At 39.8% G+C, this 16,481-nt stretch overlaps 1 protein-coding gene across 3 annotated transcripts in view; it reads right to left on the minus strand.

Moving 5' to 3' along the window:
- The window catches only part of asic4a (acid-sensing (proton-gated) ion channel family member 4a), a 97,329-nt gene that overhangs the window by 12,425 nt on the left and 68,423 nt on the right, over positions 1-16,481 (minus strand). For all 3 annotated transcript variants that reach the window (XM_026145884.1, XM_026145885.1, XM_026145886.1), the window contains exons 2-4: positions 4,780-4,924; positions 4,265-4,392; positions 3,981-4,134 (exon numbers count right to left, since the gene is read on the minus strand). In XM_026145884.1, coding sequence (XP_026001669.1) covers positions 3,981-4,134; positions 4,265-4,392; positions 4,780-4,924 — 427 coding nt within the window. The remainder of the gene's footprint in view (positions 1-3,980; positions 4,135-4,264; positions 4,393-4,779; positions 4,925-16,481) is intronic.

The following is a 16,481-nucleotide window of genomic DNA, read 5'->3' on the forward strand; positions in this document are numbered from 1 at the left end:
CTGCAAAGGAGAACAGAAAATGAGTCTGATCAATCAGAAACAAAATGATCAGTGACCCGTGTCTGCTGCAATGAGGAAGCGTGGCTGTGAACAACACTCCACAGCTTATCATTCATCTCCAAATGAAGGCAGGCACACAAAGGATGACTTCCATCCACGGAGTCTGGGCCATCTTGGAAGTCTGTCCTTGATTGCACTGAGAAATGGAGCATGCTGGCTCCACCCGCGAGGCATATTTAGAAAGTCTTTAAAAACCAATCAATGAGTCACTTCCTGGCAGAAAAACATGCTGCCCAGGCCATTAATGACAGGTATTCATCAGCAGCACAATTAATTAGCAGAGGTGTGTTTGTCTGTCTGTGAAATGTTCATGGGGTTAATGTTTTGTGGAATTCTCCTTCCCAGACGCTAAGAAATGTTCATTGACAGGAAGCAAAATTACATCTGATGATCTGAGGAGTGTGTTTTTACACACTTTCACAGATATGCCTCTTTTCCAGGAGCAGAAATATCAAAAAACATCATTAAATATTATTCATTGTTAAACATTATCCTTTTAACTGCCTTGTGTATTTAATTTTTTCAGACGCTCTGACTTTGAAAGCAAAAGCAGTCCTGTCGTCACATCAAGAACAACTTAATAGCTTTTTTGGGAGGTCCTCTAAATATAGAAGTAGACTGAAAGACTAAAATATTAACACAGATCCAAGCAAAACACAATTTTGCTTCTACGGTTCACAGTTCAAAAGTCGTGAGATTTAAAATTGGCCACGACTTGACCACCTCAAAATGCAACAGATGGTGGCCATGTTTGTTTATTTTTCAGTGATACAGCAGGGTGTGTTCACTGAACCGCCTCAGCTTCCCTTATGAGTTTTGAACCAGCAACCCCAGAATTAAATTTAATAAGCAACAATAAATGTTATTCATTATTGATAAGTGCAGTGAACTAATGCGAGCTAGCCGCTATCTTTGCAAAGCTCTCATCTGCCTCTTCTGAGAGCAAATGACCTGGAAAAGCTTCCACATTTATTATTTCTGACATAATAAATATCATATCTGATGTGATACATCACCACAGAAAGCAATGTGATTCTGCTGGTTTTTCTAACCACCTCTGCTCTGTCCTTCCTGTTCACTGATTTAAAGATTTCCCTTTTGCTGTTGTCATTCATTAAATTGCATATATGGGCTATTCTGGCAGTTTAAAAAAAAGTAGAATTCATGTGGATATTCTTTGCTTTTTTACATATTTGGATGGCCAAACATTTAACATTACAAAGGGCGATATAATGCATATTAATTCCCATTTTAATTATTTATTAAAATTAATAAAATAGCCACGTGAGAAAAGTAAACACGTGCTGCATTTATTACAGCAGAAATTAGGGGCTCCAGATTTGGTGCCAAAGATTAGATACACCTCAGAGAGTGACAGGTACAACCTGTCTTATTTAAACCTCTGACACTGACAGCCAGGTGTTGTCTTTGCCAATGATGTGTGTAGTGTCATCATGCCAAGATCTAAAGAGCTCTCCGAGGCCTTTGGAAAAAAAAGATGCTGCTGAGTGCAGCATTTGAAATTCCAATGTGCACCAAACTGTGGAGATTTCAAACGATTTATCCAGGACTGTCTAAGAACCGCAAAACGTCATTAAAGGGAGCTCTTGCAGCTGCTAGTGTCAGTGCATGCGTCTACAACCGCATATTCCACAAATTAAACCTGAAATGAATCTGAGAATCTGGGGGGTTTGCCAGGAAAAGGCTTTTGTCAATGAACATATAAGCAAATAACAGGCCTGTGTGGCAGAGAAACGATTCAAAGATAGAGCTGCTTGGCCGCAGAGACAGCAGATGTTTTTAGCACAGACCAAAAGAGGTCAGAACCTCATACCAGCTGTGAAGCATGGTAGTGGAAATGTTTTGATTTGGGGGTTATTTTACTGCCTCAGGAGCTGGGAAACTCATAGTGTTTAAGGTTTAAAGTTTTAAAAAGACCTGATTGAAATCCTACTGAAAATTCTTAATAGAAAAAGTGTAAAAAACAGAAAAACAAATGAAAAAAAGACCCTGCAAGTGTCCTAACACAGCTTCTATGCTTACTATTCCAACAGGAGAATATTGCATCCAATAAATAATTGAAAAAGCTGTTTTCTCACAGTGTTATCCAAGTATATTACAGTTTTCTGTAGGCACTTTTTTTTCTGTGGATTTCTCATCTGCTGGGTTTTCAGAGTACAGAGTGTATGCAAATGCAAATGCAAATGTTTCTGGAACAATTATAACCAGGTTCCTCCCAAATCATGACATAGCAAGTTCCTTTAAGGCACGCAATCTCTCCGAGATCAGACCACCGCTTTGGTCTTGCCATTTCAGTCTGCAAATCCAAGATTAAAATGTGTGACTGCTATGTAAATGTGTAGGCTGATAACCACAGCATCGCTCTGTCAAAAAATGTGATGAATCAGATCGGCCTCGAATCAGCTGTCTCATACTTGTTTATTTAATCGGTTTCTGAATGTCAGCTGCACTCAATGCAAAAGTGGAAATGAAAAAGAATACATGATAAGTTTCTTGTCTTAACTTTAAATGTGACCACTCTCAGCATGCCTACTTGCTAGACACATCAAACAGCCAGCATCCAGTGACTCAGCTCTGTGACTTCCTGCTCTTTAGCTATGATGACGCACACTCTGAAAAAGTCCAGAGAGCTCATTTTGTGTTTCTGGTACTCAACTCTATGACATATCCTCACACTGGGAGGAAAACTGCTCAAATGGTGACATATTACTAACCAGTGTTCTCGGTTTCCTGATAGACCTATTTTTACATCATGTCTCAAAAATTTGTAGGTTTTGTACATCCATTCATGGTCTGCTTTCCCTCCAGTGTCAAAGTGTTGTGTGAAACAACTAATTACAAGATGAACTGCTAACTTTGGCCACTTCCTATTAATCCCATTCAACAGAAGCTGTCTGCAATTGATGTATAGGGGTGCTTAACAGAGAAAAGAAAAATTGCACTATGGAACTATGTAGTTATGCAGATAACTTAACTTGGCTTTAGACTCTTGTTATTGGCTTAAAACACTAACAGTAGTTCTAAATTCAGCTATTTCTGAGTGACATACACATTCAGGAATTTTTTCTCTTTTCTTTAATGTTGATAAAATAAAGAGACAAAATCATACACAAAAATAACAGAGCTTTATTTTAATTTGTGCTTCATTAAAGTCAAGACCGAGTTTAAATTAGATATGTGCTCCTTAGGCAATATGTCATGATGTAAGTAAATAACCAAATAATTCAATATAAGCAGCAGTACTAAGGGCAGTTTGTAAGCAACCTACCAGTAGAAACCAAACAGGACCAATACCAGTAATAATAATCAATCATAATAATTAATAATGGCTGTGGGAGGACAACAGAACAATTCCAGGACAGATGGAGATGGATGAGCAAAAGTATCCAAACCTCATTGAGACTTTAGTCTGATGTGCCTGTAGCCAAAGTGCTGGCAGCAGAGAAGAGCATACCACTCCAGATATCAAGCATCAAGGTCAGGCATGTGGCAGTCCAAATTATATCTATGCTGGAGTGATTCAAGTGGGCCAAAAATTATGACTTGTTTTGCACAATGGTTCATCAAATCTCAGGCAAATACTGGGCAGACTGGCTTTTCAATTACAGCAGGTCAACAAGGCGAACAATTTTAAAAACAGAAGGAAATACTTGAAAATACCAACTCTGATTAGTATTTTTTCCTCCGCATATTGTTGTCGTGTGCCATTTCATGACCTGGAATGACTATTTTAAGTTCCAATCATACATTTAGTCATTACGGTTCACAGTTTGGCACCTTATACAACATGTCAGAGAATGAATTACTATTGTGTGTCCATTTGAAATGATGCACACAATCCTCTTTCCCCCTGAAACATGTGCCGCTCTGTGTAAAGATAATGTAGGGGCTGATCTTACCGGGCATGTGCACCATTCTGCATTTGCACACTCGTAGGACCTCGTTGGTCTCACAGAGCAGGCGACAGGCACTGATGCTGTATGTGTCGTATCCTGGGAACTTCTCTTTGCTGGTGGAGCGGCAGTTCCCCCAGGGCTGGGGCAGGTAGGTCAGCTAAGCACACAAAGATTTATTAGACCCAGTCTGAGCCACCGGGGTTGCTGGGAGAACAGTAATCTGGTGGTGGGTGGTGGTAGCGGGTCAGCGGGGGCAGGGATGGTGCGCTAAGATGAAGACGACCTACCCTCTGCTCCTGACAGGAAACAAAGGTCTGGAAGCCCGGAGAGACACCGAAGCCCAGCTGGTGGATGTAAGGAGGCTCGTCCTGACTGTGGATCTGAACACGGATGCCGGCCTCCAGGGATGTCTCATCTTCTCATCAGGATGAAATGGAGCACGGATCGTTGCAAAGAGAAAATACAAGGGAATTTCAGATGGCTGCCTCATCTGACAGCTAGGGCTCGGTTTGATGTTAACCGCAAATCATTTATCAGTCATGTTTAAAAAATAGGCCCGTAGGGATTAATTTTATATGACAAGTACAATGCATACACAAATCAAAGGAAGTGTACTGTGTTTAGGAATTCCCTTTTACAAATCACATTTGCAGGTGGAGCAAAACAATCAGGAAATGCATTATTTACAGTACATGACCAAGACAAATAGATGCAGGCGGTTATTGATTTAAACTGCAGCAGAGGGTATGTCACAGCATTGCACAGGATAGGATTACAATAGACAAATAGTTCTGAAGCTTACTTGTCTCTCTCCAGATTGGCAGATACTCATCCTGCTGAATATCCAACATGATCTCCAGCCCATTTCCCATTCCACCCTGCTTGGTTTTCCTGGATGTAGTCTTGTTGCCATTAAAAGTGTAGCATTTCCCATATCTGGTGTACACCTGGGAGAGAACAGATTGATATCATGAACATCACCATAAGCGTGACAAAGTCCAGATGCCGCACGTGACGCGCTCATACAGGCGCACTGAAATGAAATCAGAGATATGGAGCAAAAAATAAACAAGCCGCATCTCTGCCTGGACAAGTCGCTGTATATTACCCACAAACCTCTGGATGCAGTGAACGGCTCAGTCCCTCGCGGATTTTGATAAGCAGTATTTGAATCAATTTCCAACACCCACCACACAAAACCTGCACAATGCTGCTCAGTAGTAGCACCATCCCACTGAAATATCAAATGGCATAAGAGATTCTTTAATCTCTCTTCAAAAGAAAACAAAAGACAATGAGAGAGAGGCTGCTTTAAGTAAGATATCACACCACCACCTATCAGGGGAGCTGTCTCAGTAGGGAACACATCATCTCTTTGTTTATACCTCTCATCTAAACTGCTGCACTGTGGAAAATATAATTCTTACCAGTCATTTAACTGTTATCTGAAGCCAGTTTTAAAGGCACAATCCGTGATCCACATGCAAAGAAAATGGTCCTGTAGCAGCACCACCAATATCCAGGATTGTAAGTCTTTCACAGACACTGATTAAGGTTTGATTCTAAAGGCAGTTTATTCCTTGAAAAGCTGAGTCCTTCATCTGAACAATGATGATACAATCATAGCTTAAACTCTGTCACCAGGTATGGCAGGTGTCCAGCTTTGGATTTCTTCTCACGTTCAACTAGAGGATGTCAAGCTCTAGTTCGATAGCCAGAGGGAAACTGTCAAGAGAGCTGAGGATGGCTAATTTTTGCCGTTTCCAAGGCAAAGAAAAAAAAAAGATACGGAACATTTATCTATATAAATAAAAAATGGTAAACGTAAGAAACCAAGACGAATCCTACCCAAGGTAGTGATACTTGTGATATTTGGTACATTCAGTCTGATCGCACCTTTTCACTTAACCCTACGTACATATATTCTGAATGTCAAATCTCAACGGCTTTTCATCAAGTGGCCCAAAATACACAAAATTAAATATTGTAAAACTTCACACTGATCTTTTTAAACTGATGTTGTATCCATTCAGATGGATTTTAGATCCACCAGTGTAGGTCAAATCAAGGAAAACGATTGGTTTTAGGGAATCTTGAAACTGTGAAATTGTACACGTCATGCCTGCGTGTGTGTGTAGATGTCTGCTGGGCAGTCTGGCTTACTCACACAGTCCATAGACATGCATGTTAGGTTAACTGGTGCTTCCAAATTGACCGTGGATGTGAGGCAGATAAAGTGCTTCAAGTGTATAGCTGTATGAATGTATGGTTAAAGTGTGACTTCTATTTAAAAGTGCTTTGAGTGGTTAGTAAGGCTAGAAAAGTGCTATAGAAATACAAGAACATGACATAACATTTGCACCTAGATGTGCAAGCAGAAGCACCCACAATGCAACAGAAAACTCTAAATAATACAACAATAATAATCAATTTATTCTGAGTTAAGGGAGATTAAACTACATGGGATAGTGTGTTCTACGTGTTCTATGTGTTAATAAATGTTGAATTAATATTGATAATTATAGATGGTAGCTATACAGATTTTTAAGTATAGCAGTGAGGACAGTGTTTAATGGTTTTAAAAGTTATATAATAAATCCCAACAGTTCCTCCCAGTTTCACTTGCAATAAAATATATTTAAATGTTATATTTTCATATGTTAGGCATAATGAGAATGTGTGTTCATAAAAGTTTTTCTTCAAAAATCTGAACCACAGTCTAAATAGATCTGTGGTTGAAAATTTAATTTAGATATTAACTCCTGGCCTGAGTCAAAAATGAAAAATTGACTTTACTGCTCCGCATGCCAAAGTATCCTTGGGCAAGATACTGAACTTTGAGGTGCTTCAAATGTGCTCATCTAAATGTGTGAATGTATGTGAAGTTCTTAGGTGTAAAAAGAGAGCTTGTATGAATGGGTGACTGAGACATGCTATATAAAGCGCTCTTTAAGAATTACCATACAGTGAAAGCATGACATATGAAGGGTTAAGGATTTGGCAACCTTGTGGCATATAAACTGTTACCTTACGAGCATTCAGTGTCTTTGGGTTCTCATTTAGATCTACGCCTCACTAATTCAGCACTCAGTTGTACAAAAATACATTCAAATTTCGGTTTTTCCGTTAATGACATCTTTTGGTTTTAAAAGATTCAGATGGAAACTCAAGGCTTCAAACCACCACAAACCGCTCGCTAACATAGAGTTTGGCTACATCCATCTTTATATACAGTCTTTGGTTGTTTTGCACTAAACCTGTTATTCGTGTATGCAACAAATAACGGGAGAATTCTTTAAAGTGACCTTTTTTTTAAAATAAGCCAGCTAGAAATATTTAAAAGCAGTATTTCCTACCAACTCATGCAGCTGCTCTTAAATTAACCAGCTCGCTGCAGCTGATGAAAATGTTCACCACAGCTGTCATTTCATCCAGTAAAACTGGAGACCACAAGCTAAAAATGAGAGGCCTGTCTCTGTCTACTTGTGTGAACTCAATGTTTCATGAAGAAATAATGATGGATTCAAACAGCACTTGTAATATAAGCTTTGCTGTGTATGCAGATCCCTAAAAAAATTCTCAGACTACAGCTTTCCCTGCTGAAAAACACCCATTTTTTTCCCCACTCAGAGTGCCGAAAAATAATCTGTTGGATTCGTTTTATCCAAACATCAAATAAAAGAGGACAGTGATGAAAGTATTCAAGCTTAGGAAATCACATGGCAGGAGAGGTCAACAGACAAGGCACTGGAGAAATGACAGTGAAATAACAATTGAGCTGAGCAGACAGCAGACATATCATTAAAGAGACAGTGACGGTCCCTGCATGCACAAAAACATAGAATGCCTGTGATCTGACTTTGATATCAGCTTGATCCACCTAATGAGTGCTGTGATGTCTAAATAAGGGACACTGACGGAACAACACAAGCTCTCATTTACAGACCACAGGGTGTACCCACATTTGAGATGGTTGAACAACAAATCAAAGCCATGGTTGTGGGGTTCAGTCAAGTAATTCGCTGGAACAGTTGGCAATTTTGCAATGTCCACAACAGTGATTAGAGCAAGAAATGAGTACTGTTTACAAAAGCTGTTTAGACGGACAGCTATATTTTATGCAGTAATAGGCCTCGGGGCCTTTGATCTGGCTCTTTGTACATGCTAGTTTGCACTGAGTGTCTGTGTGTGTGTGTGCTTTTTTGAATGAATTTCAAATAGTTACCTTCAAAGTGCATCTTGGTTGAGGAGTCAGACAATTTTTGGACAATTACAGATCTCGGCTCGCGCTCTGTTGTGGTATAAACGGTTTCTCTGTTAGTTCTAGCAGCCAATATGCATTTTTGTAAATTGCAGCATCTTCTCAGCTGGTGTGATTAGATAATGGGACGTGGCAAAGTGTGGGCGGAGGCCCGTGGGAGAGACGGTTCAAGTATTCAAGTGTGACTTTTGACTGACATGTGCTATTAGGCTGAAATGGTTTAATCTCTGTTTGGCTGGTGCGGTGCGGCTGAGGAGGTAAGCTGCACTTATCATTGATTCCCCGCCCCCACCTGGGTTCATTGACACACTTAAGCCTCGACTGGCAGTCTTTATCTGATGGAGCAAGCAACAGAGGCAAAGGAGGATTTCACTTCAGAAATGCTCAAAACACCCAGACCAAGTGCCTGGGTTACGCTCTAAAACTTCAGGCTCTGGAGGACGCCGTGTGTTCACAAATGATATCCCCCAGAGAATATGAGAAAGTTTTCCCATCATCTCACCCAGGAAATGGATGTTGGCAGAGCTTCCACTGGTTTATTTCTCAGTTCCCACCTACCCCTTCTCCCTCCCCTCTCCTTCTCCATCTCCTCTTCCTGCATCCACAACGTGATTGATGGAGCATTTTTCTCTTGTTAAATCTTGCACCAAATTTAGTAAAGGTAACAGGACTGACTTGGGCAAATCCCAAGTGGGGACCTGGCACTGCTGTTGACAAGCTGAAACAGTGCAGCGGCATTGTAGTTACAAACCAGATGAAAAGAAGCGTTGTATTCCTCTGAGTAGCTCAGGAGCTAAATTTTGCAGCACTCAATGCAGCATTGTTCAAAATATCTAAAACAACATCACCTATGTGACAGTGTTTTAGATGGTAATGAAAAATTGATCAAAACATGTGCTCAGTTTCTGCATTATCCTGGCAGTTATGTCTGCGAGAAACCTAAACTTGTTTCTTTGTATAGTAGTTGGACTATTCAGAGATGAATTACCAACTGAGTAAAGCGAGCTATATTCTTCCTTGAGGCACAAAAACCTCATACTTAAGCAAACTTTAAGCATAAAGTTAAGACATTTAGTGATGTCACCTAATGTACTTGAAAAATACACGTTTTAATGTCTTCATCCCACATTTGTGATCAAAAGTAAATAAATGAAATTATCCATACATGTTGCATTGTGTTTATTGAGGTCACAAACCCGGACATGAAAAGCATCACAGAACATTAGTAATGGCTCATTTCTGAGTCTCTGTGCAAAATTTAATAAAGCTATTAAGTGGAGCCTGCTGTGCGCACGAGAACACATCAATAGTACAAAGACAGCAGGAAGAATATGGCGTCCTATCCCTATATTTACCCTCTGCATTGACTATCTCTGGCTATATATGTAACATCTATTGTCCATCCAGTACAGGAGGGATGTTTTCTGTTAAAGGTGGATTTTGTGTTTTCTTTTCTCTCTAGGATAGTTTGTCTTATGTTCACACCATAAAGGCTTTGACACAAATCTGTTTCTCTTGGCAACATAAATAAAAAAAGTTGTCTCAACTTGAATAGATTAAGCACTAAAAGTACAAATGCATTAAGATGAAGTTGCAACATGGTTTGGAAAGATTCCCGTCATCATGTCATTTGCTTATCCTGTATCTCACCAATTATAATGCATCTGCTTTAAATGTCAATTCATTATGTGTCTTTTGCCAGTGTTTTTCTTCCGCCTAGAGTGCCTTGTTTCTGTCTCCGTCTCTCCATGCTAAATGCATTAAGAGACCAACCCCTTACCATGTAATTCATAAGCCCCGGTGGGCTAAACCCTTAAACACCCTCTTTATGACTGTGATCTGACAGTCCCAACTTTTCCTTTTAAATAACCCACAGGAGTCACTTCAGTGCTTCTCCAGAGGACATCCATTTCCAGGCAGGCTGCGTGTCATCGGGTGGCTCTCTGAGTACGAGGAAGGAGGATTTGAATTCATTTACGCAGGGTGGTAGAATATGCCAGAGCGCTGATTGGCAGTTGAAAACCATTAAGGCTGGCACATGAAGGCTTAAGGTTGAGACAGAGCGATCCTTGATTTAATGGCTTCATTACAACTTCCCAGCAGAAAGACTTGGATCACAGTGTGGCATAAACTGAATATTTACATGATATTTCAAAATGTTTTTTCAGGAAAAATGGTATATGCAACAGGGCTGGCAGTTCACTGCAAAAGTCTCTCTCTTTCATCCTCCTATTTAGTGTATATTCAGTGTATATTTTCATGTATTTTCATCTATAGTTCTAAAATTGTGATCAGACATTTAAATATATTGTGTGTATGAACGTCACAGTAATTTGGGGAGTTCAAGGATTTCATTGAACGGTTGTTTTTCTAGGGTGGAATAATTATACAGAATACATCTATAATGGAAAAAATACAATTTATTTAGGATTTTTTAAAATCCATATAGGCTCAAATATACACATACACTCAGTTAAACGTTAAATTCTCATTAGTTATCACGATTCACTACAATTAGGAGTTTCTCTTTGCCAGTATAAAAAGGATTTGTTTGACTGCACTGATTTGATTGATCAATTCTCAGAACAATGCGAGTCAAAGGAACTCTTTTAAAATTCCAAGGAGAAGTTGAGAAGGTCTGTTAGATGTAAGTATAAGTTATTCAGCTGTGTCATCACTTTGTCAAGACCCTAAGTGTCACCCTCAGATGAGAGGAAATTGATTATGATATTCCGTAACAACCAAGGCTCAAGCCTGCCATGAAGTGGAAACTGTTGGAACACCAGTGTCACTGTCCACAGAGAAGAGAGTTTTACATCGAGCTGAGGAAGTGTCAACCAAGAAATAGCCACCAGCTCCAAAACCTTCAAGACTGACTCAGATTTGTCCACGTTTGCCAACATGGACAAACCGAATTACCTCTGAAGAAAGATTTTATGGTCAGATGAGAAAGACATTGAGCTATTTGGCCACAATGACAAGAGGTATTTTTGGAGGAGTAAAGTTCAGGCTTTGAAACCAAACGGTCAAGAATTGCGGTGATAGCATCATGCTCTGTTTCTCATTGCTACTGATACATTGTACAAAGTGGATGTAATAACAAAGAAGGAGAACCACCCCTTAAATTAAACTGCACCTCAAATCAACAGATAAGACTGTTGAATTTTAGCTGCAATTGGGTTTTCCAGTAGAACAATAATCCCAAACACACATCAAAACTGGTTCTGGAGTGGATAAAGCTGGTGAACATTAAACGTCTTGAATGGCCTTCACCAAAGGCCCGACCTGTAGCCTACTGAAAACTTGTGGACTACACTTAAAAACTGGATCTGTGCCACAAAAATCTAACGATTTGAATGAATTATACCTAAAAAGCATTCTAATATCCAACCAGAAAAATACCAGATGGTTGTTAATGGCTACCAAAAGTCTCTGGTTGAGATGCAACTTGCTAAAAGACATTCAACCAAGGTTTAGTCTATGTATAAATCTGAGCTTCTTTCTATATAATGAGTGTATGTAAACGTCTATCTACAGCTTAAAATGTTATATGTTTAATCTGTTTCTCGACCTGTAAAGAGAAGTACAGAAGGGACTAAGGGATCAAGGATAATTTTAGTTTAAGCTGAATATGAAATCCTATTTCAATGATTTTCAGTCTAATTACAAAATGAGAGGATGAAAAACAACATTTATTTCAACCAACACAAGTTACATGTTGGTGCAGCACAACAACAACAAACGGTTCACATTTTATCACCTTCTTACAAATGCTGCGATGTGTTTTAATGGTCAAAGGCTAAAGTCACGTAGCCATTTTAAAAAGCCTTTGTGGCGACCACTCAGCTCTTTTAAATCTGTTGTTGTAAACAGCCATCAGAAGGCAGACTAAAAATGCAATGTCTTATTCTCAAGGCTCCTTCTGAACACAGAAGAGCAAAGAAGAATGTGAGGAATGAGTCTTCAAAAAAATAAAACACAATTTACAGAGTGAACATAGCCTTTAAGTGCAGGGCACAAAGCCAGCTACCACATTTTTGCAGCATCCCATTTGTTCCTTTTGGACTTCCTACACAAAACTTTTCTCTATGAACTAACTGCTTTCGTCTCCCACTGTCACTACAGACGGAGCCCTCACCACCAGACTGCATGGAAAAGAACAGTAAAGGGTAGTGACATATCTTTAAATTGTATGTGATCTACTTTTAAACGACTCAGAGGTAGAGAAAAAGAGATTATCTCCACGGCTTTATCACTTGTATAAGCAGTTTTCAGCTCTACCCTTCACCTGCCGTCTTGCACTGCTAGGGAAAAAAAAAACACTTATGTGACACAAAAGGATTTTTTTGGTATGCTTTCTGTATTTTCCCCCCCAAAAGGGAGAAAAGGGAAGCAATTCACAGGTAAGAACAGTGGAAGAAAAATCTGTTGTCTTGATCTTTTCTGGTGTTGGTTTAATTCAATAACGGACAAAACTACAGCCTGCTGAAATTCGTCCCCACACTAAAATTCAACGAGATGCTCTGCAGCACCTGTTTGCTCTTCCAAATACTTCTTGATGCAGTTGTACAATTTCCCAGAGTTCATCATGATTGCCCCAAAAGACTTTTCACTATAGTGCAGCCAGTTACGAGAGCAATAACAATACTGTGCAAAAGTGTAGTTTGCTTCCAAAGAGGCAGACTTGTCATTTTTAACTGCTCTTGAGCAATAGCTTTTGAGGCTCTCCAAAGGTCTTTCAAAGTTTTTCTTTGGAAATTGTCTGCTTTTTCACTCATTTTCACCCAGGTCCTCCTCTGTGACTATTTTCAAAGGAATCTTTTTATTTTTTCGTTAAGTCACTCAACACGTACGTGTGAATCATTCAAATATAAAAAAGGCAGCTCTGACAATGGATAAACCAGTATTTTGTCAACAGATAACAGACAACTTAGAATTTAAAAAGCAGTTCTTTCTTATCTTAAGCTACTGTGTTACTAAAACCCTGCCATAAAAACAAATAAATAGTTAAAAAAAAAATCACAAAAACAGGAAACTGAACAAGACAATGGAACAAGTAGCAGGCCTAAATACTGTCCACAGCACATGAACGCTATCTGAAAGCCACGTCCTTAAGAAACAGACATAAAATGCAGCAAAGACCTGACACAGGACCCGAGAAACACATCTGGCCCTTCAGTTGATCCATCTATCGTTCACCAAAGCCTGAAATGATCGCAGTGGAAGGGTGACTGTCATGAATGCAAGCTTAAGGAAGGGAAACGGGGAGAAAAGACTGAGTTACACAAGAACTGGACTGACAATTAGAAATGTTTCATCATCATCATCATTAGGATCTACAGATGAGGTTAAGACAGACGTACAACAATAAGAGTCAACAGACAGATTTTAATCCACCACCCAATAGCATCTGGATTGGCACAGGTTTCAAATGCACTGCATAAGCAATAATTCAATTCAATTTTTATTTCTATAGCACCAACTGCATTTCGTTGCCCTGTACCTGTGCATGTGCAATGACAATAAAGTTGAATTCTATTCTATTCTATTCAAATCACTACAGCAGTTGCTTAAATGCACTTTATATTGCAAAGTATTAAAGACCCTACAATACAAAAAGATACCAGGATAGAAAAAAACACAATGGAGCAGTGTCAGTCGTGGACTGGCCTCCACAGAGCTTGGACCTCAGCATTATTGATCACTGTGGGACAGAAGACAAACCAAAAGGCTACCGAGAGCTTTGAATGTCCTTCAACAAGCCTGGAGAACTATTCCTGAGAACTACTTAAAGAAATTACAGGAAAAGCAAAGAGAGTTCAGGATGTGTTGACGAATAAAGATGATCATACCAATACTGACTTTCAAGCTTGCTAGAATTGCAGAAACATAAACTGCATTTCCACATGTTTTTCACAGTAATTTGCAGCACCTATTTTCTTAGTTTCCTAGAAACATATAAAGAAACAACGGCTGGCTTAAAAATGCACAATAGTGTTTATGACAGTATGCAGTATTTAATATGATTCCTTGTCAGTTATTGCAATTTCAACACATGGCACTGACATGGACATCAAGTTTTATCTCACTGTATTTTCTAATTAATCCAAAACCCAACAAACAATTTCCTTTAGAAATGCAGCTCATGTGATGGGAGTACCTTCTCATGACTGCGGCACAGCCTAAAAGAGACTTCAGAAGCCGCGAGCAAGGCTAACATCAAGGTTGCAGAAATTCTAAACATATTTTAGCTCAAGATTAGGAAAGAAAAATGATAGTGATTTGTGGAAAAACTGACATGGAGTGATAAGAACTCACTGCTAGACCTTTCTTCTTCTCATGCGCCGTGGTTAAGCTGTATAATTCATATATAATCCTCAATCAAATGTCAGACGGATTACTTTTATCGAGGGTCAGCGCTTTAAGATCTCTACATTCAACCATTGGGGGTAAATACAAATCTGGCCCCATCATAACCCCCCTTTCAGTTATATATGAGGGAATCACAGCTTGACTAAACACAGGCAGAGCTCAGACATGAAGCCCAAACAGTGCTGTGGTATGTGAAACACACAAGTTTTGCATCATTAACCTCCATCGCAATGTCGGTCTGTAAACGCGCCACCAGAGACACCGCGCTCGCTTGCAATTCAACACATTACAGTTATTGTGTATCAATTCCAACCTTCATTACACAACTGAGTGCTGAGATCTCAATGGTAGTTTAATACAGCCATTCAAGTGAGGTAAACACTGCTCAGTCATCATGGTTGGGCTTACTCCGTGGTTGGGTAGAATAGCATGTTTTATAAATGTGACAAGTTCTGTAAAGAAATGCAAATGAATGTTTGATAAAAGGAATTTGAGGGGTTTCAGATTACACGCTGTGTTCGCAAACACCGAGGCCGGTTTACGTTATAAACTAATGATCTTACTTGATCATTTTAAGTAGTTTGCCTGCATCTTTTGCCCTTCACTCTGACTAAAGAACATAGATTAAAATGATGAACTGTGATGCAAACCTGCGGGGCTTGTTTCAGTTATTAGTGTAGGAGTTCTGACTAATCTCTTCTCTTTCTTTGCTGCCCTCCTCTTTCTGGTTGCCTCTGACAGAGCATCAAAAATTAGTTGAGCACCTAAGCCGGAGCTACGCATTCAGCCACCTCCCCGCCACCCCTCCACTCACCCCACTCTGCAATTCTCCACATATCCAAGCATACTCAGCTAATGGAGCGGTGAGGGATGCTCTTGAAAAAGCGGTTGAAAATGGACAGGCTCTCCAGCACAATACAGCAACTCGCAAACAGAGCAGTCCACAACATCCAGCACTCTCAGAGACATGAAAGCTTCCTGTGAGTACAGTCTGCCCTAACATCACAGCCATGGACCCATAAAGACCTTGTTTTATAAATGTGATTAGAAAGTACTGTCATAATGGGAGATAATTCATCTGGATCACCACAGTGAGACAGGTCCCTAATCAGTCTTTACACGTAATTATGAATCATTTCCTGCAGCTAGAGCTTGTGCCTGGGTCCTACAAAAACAGATAATTCTTGTCCTTAAAAGTCAAATAGGACCTATTAATTGTGCTTTCCTGGGAACAATTATCACTATTTGAAATGTATCACCGTTAAAATGGGTCAGCCTAATTGATGCCATTTAAGTCACGACATGTTTAAGCTCCTAGGAACAAGTTCGAGGTGTCCTGCAAAAGTCGTCCGAGTCACTTAGCGTCTTCCTCGTCACACCTTAACCGCACCTCTGCTTAAGCAATGTGTTTATTTTTTGACCTCCGGAGAATTACAAATTCTAGGCTTTATATTTCACAGCAAAGCTCGAGGGCACAGCTCAGAATAGAGAAGTAGAGCATAGTCATACTGAACGTGAAGTGTAATGGTGCTCTCGAGATGGAAAAGGACCATACTGCCCACTATACATGAGCCGAGTGTGCTTTACTTTTCCACTTCACCTCATATTGCCCACAGCTCGGATCAGTCATTCCTGTGTGTTATAAATTGATAAAGCCGAGGAGAAGCCTGCTCTGGGCGCCGCACCGACACACAGTCCCGCCTTAGGCATTTGTCTAACTGTCGACTTTGTTTTTCTGCAGTCATTTAGATATTCAGGTTTAATTAGGTAACTCTGTCATTAACACATGATTTAATTTCCGAAGCGCTCAATCTCACGCCACTCTGCCTCTCTCAGACTCTGGCACCCACTCCAGAGCACAAACACTCCCA

Source organism: Astatotilapia calliptera, chromosome 16 (assembly GCF_900246225.1).
Source record: "Astatotilapia calliptera chromosome 16, fAstCal1.2, whole genome shotgun sequence".
Taxonomy (NCBI): Eukaryota; Metazoa; Chordata; class Actinopteri; order Cichliformes; family Cichlidae; genus Astatotilapia; species Astatotilapia calliptera.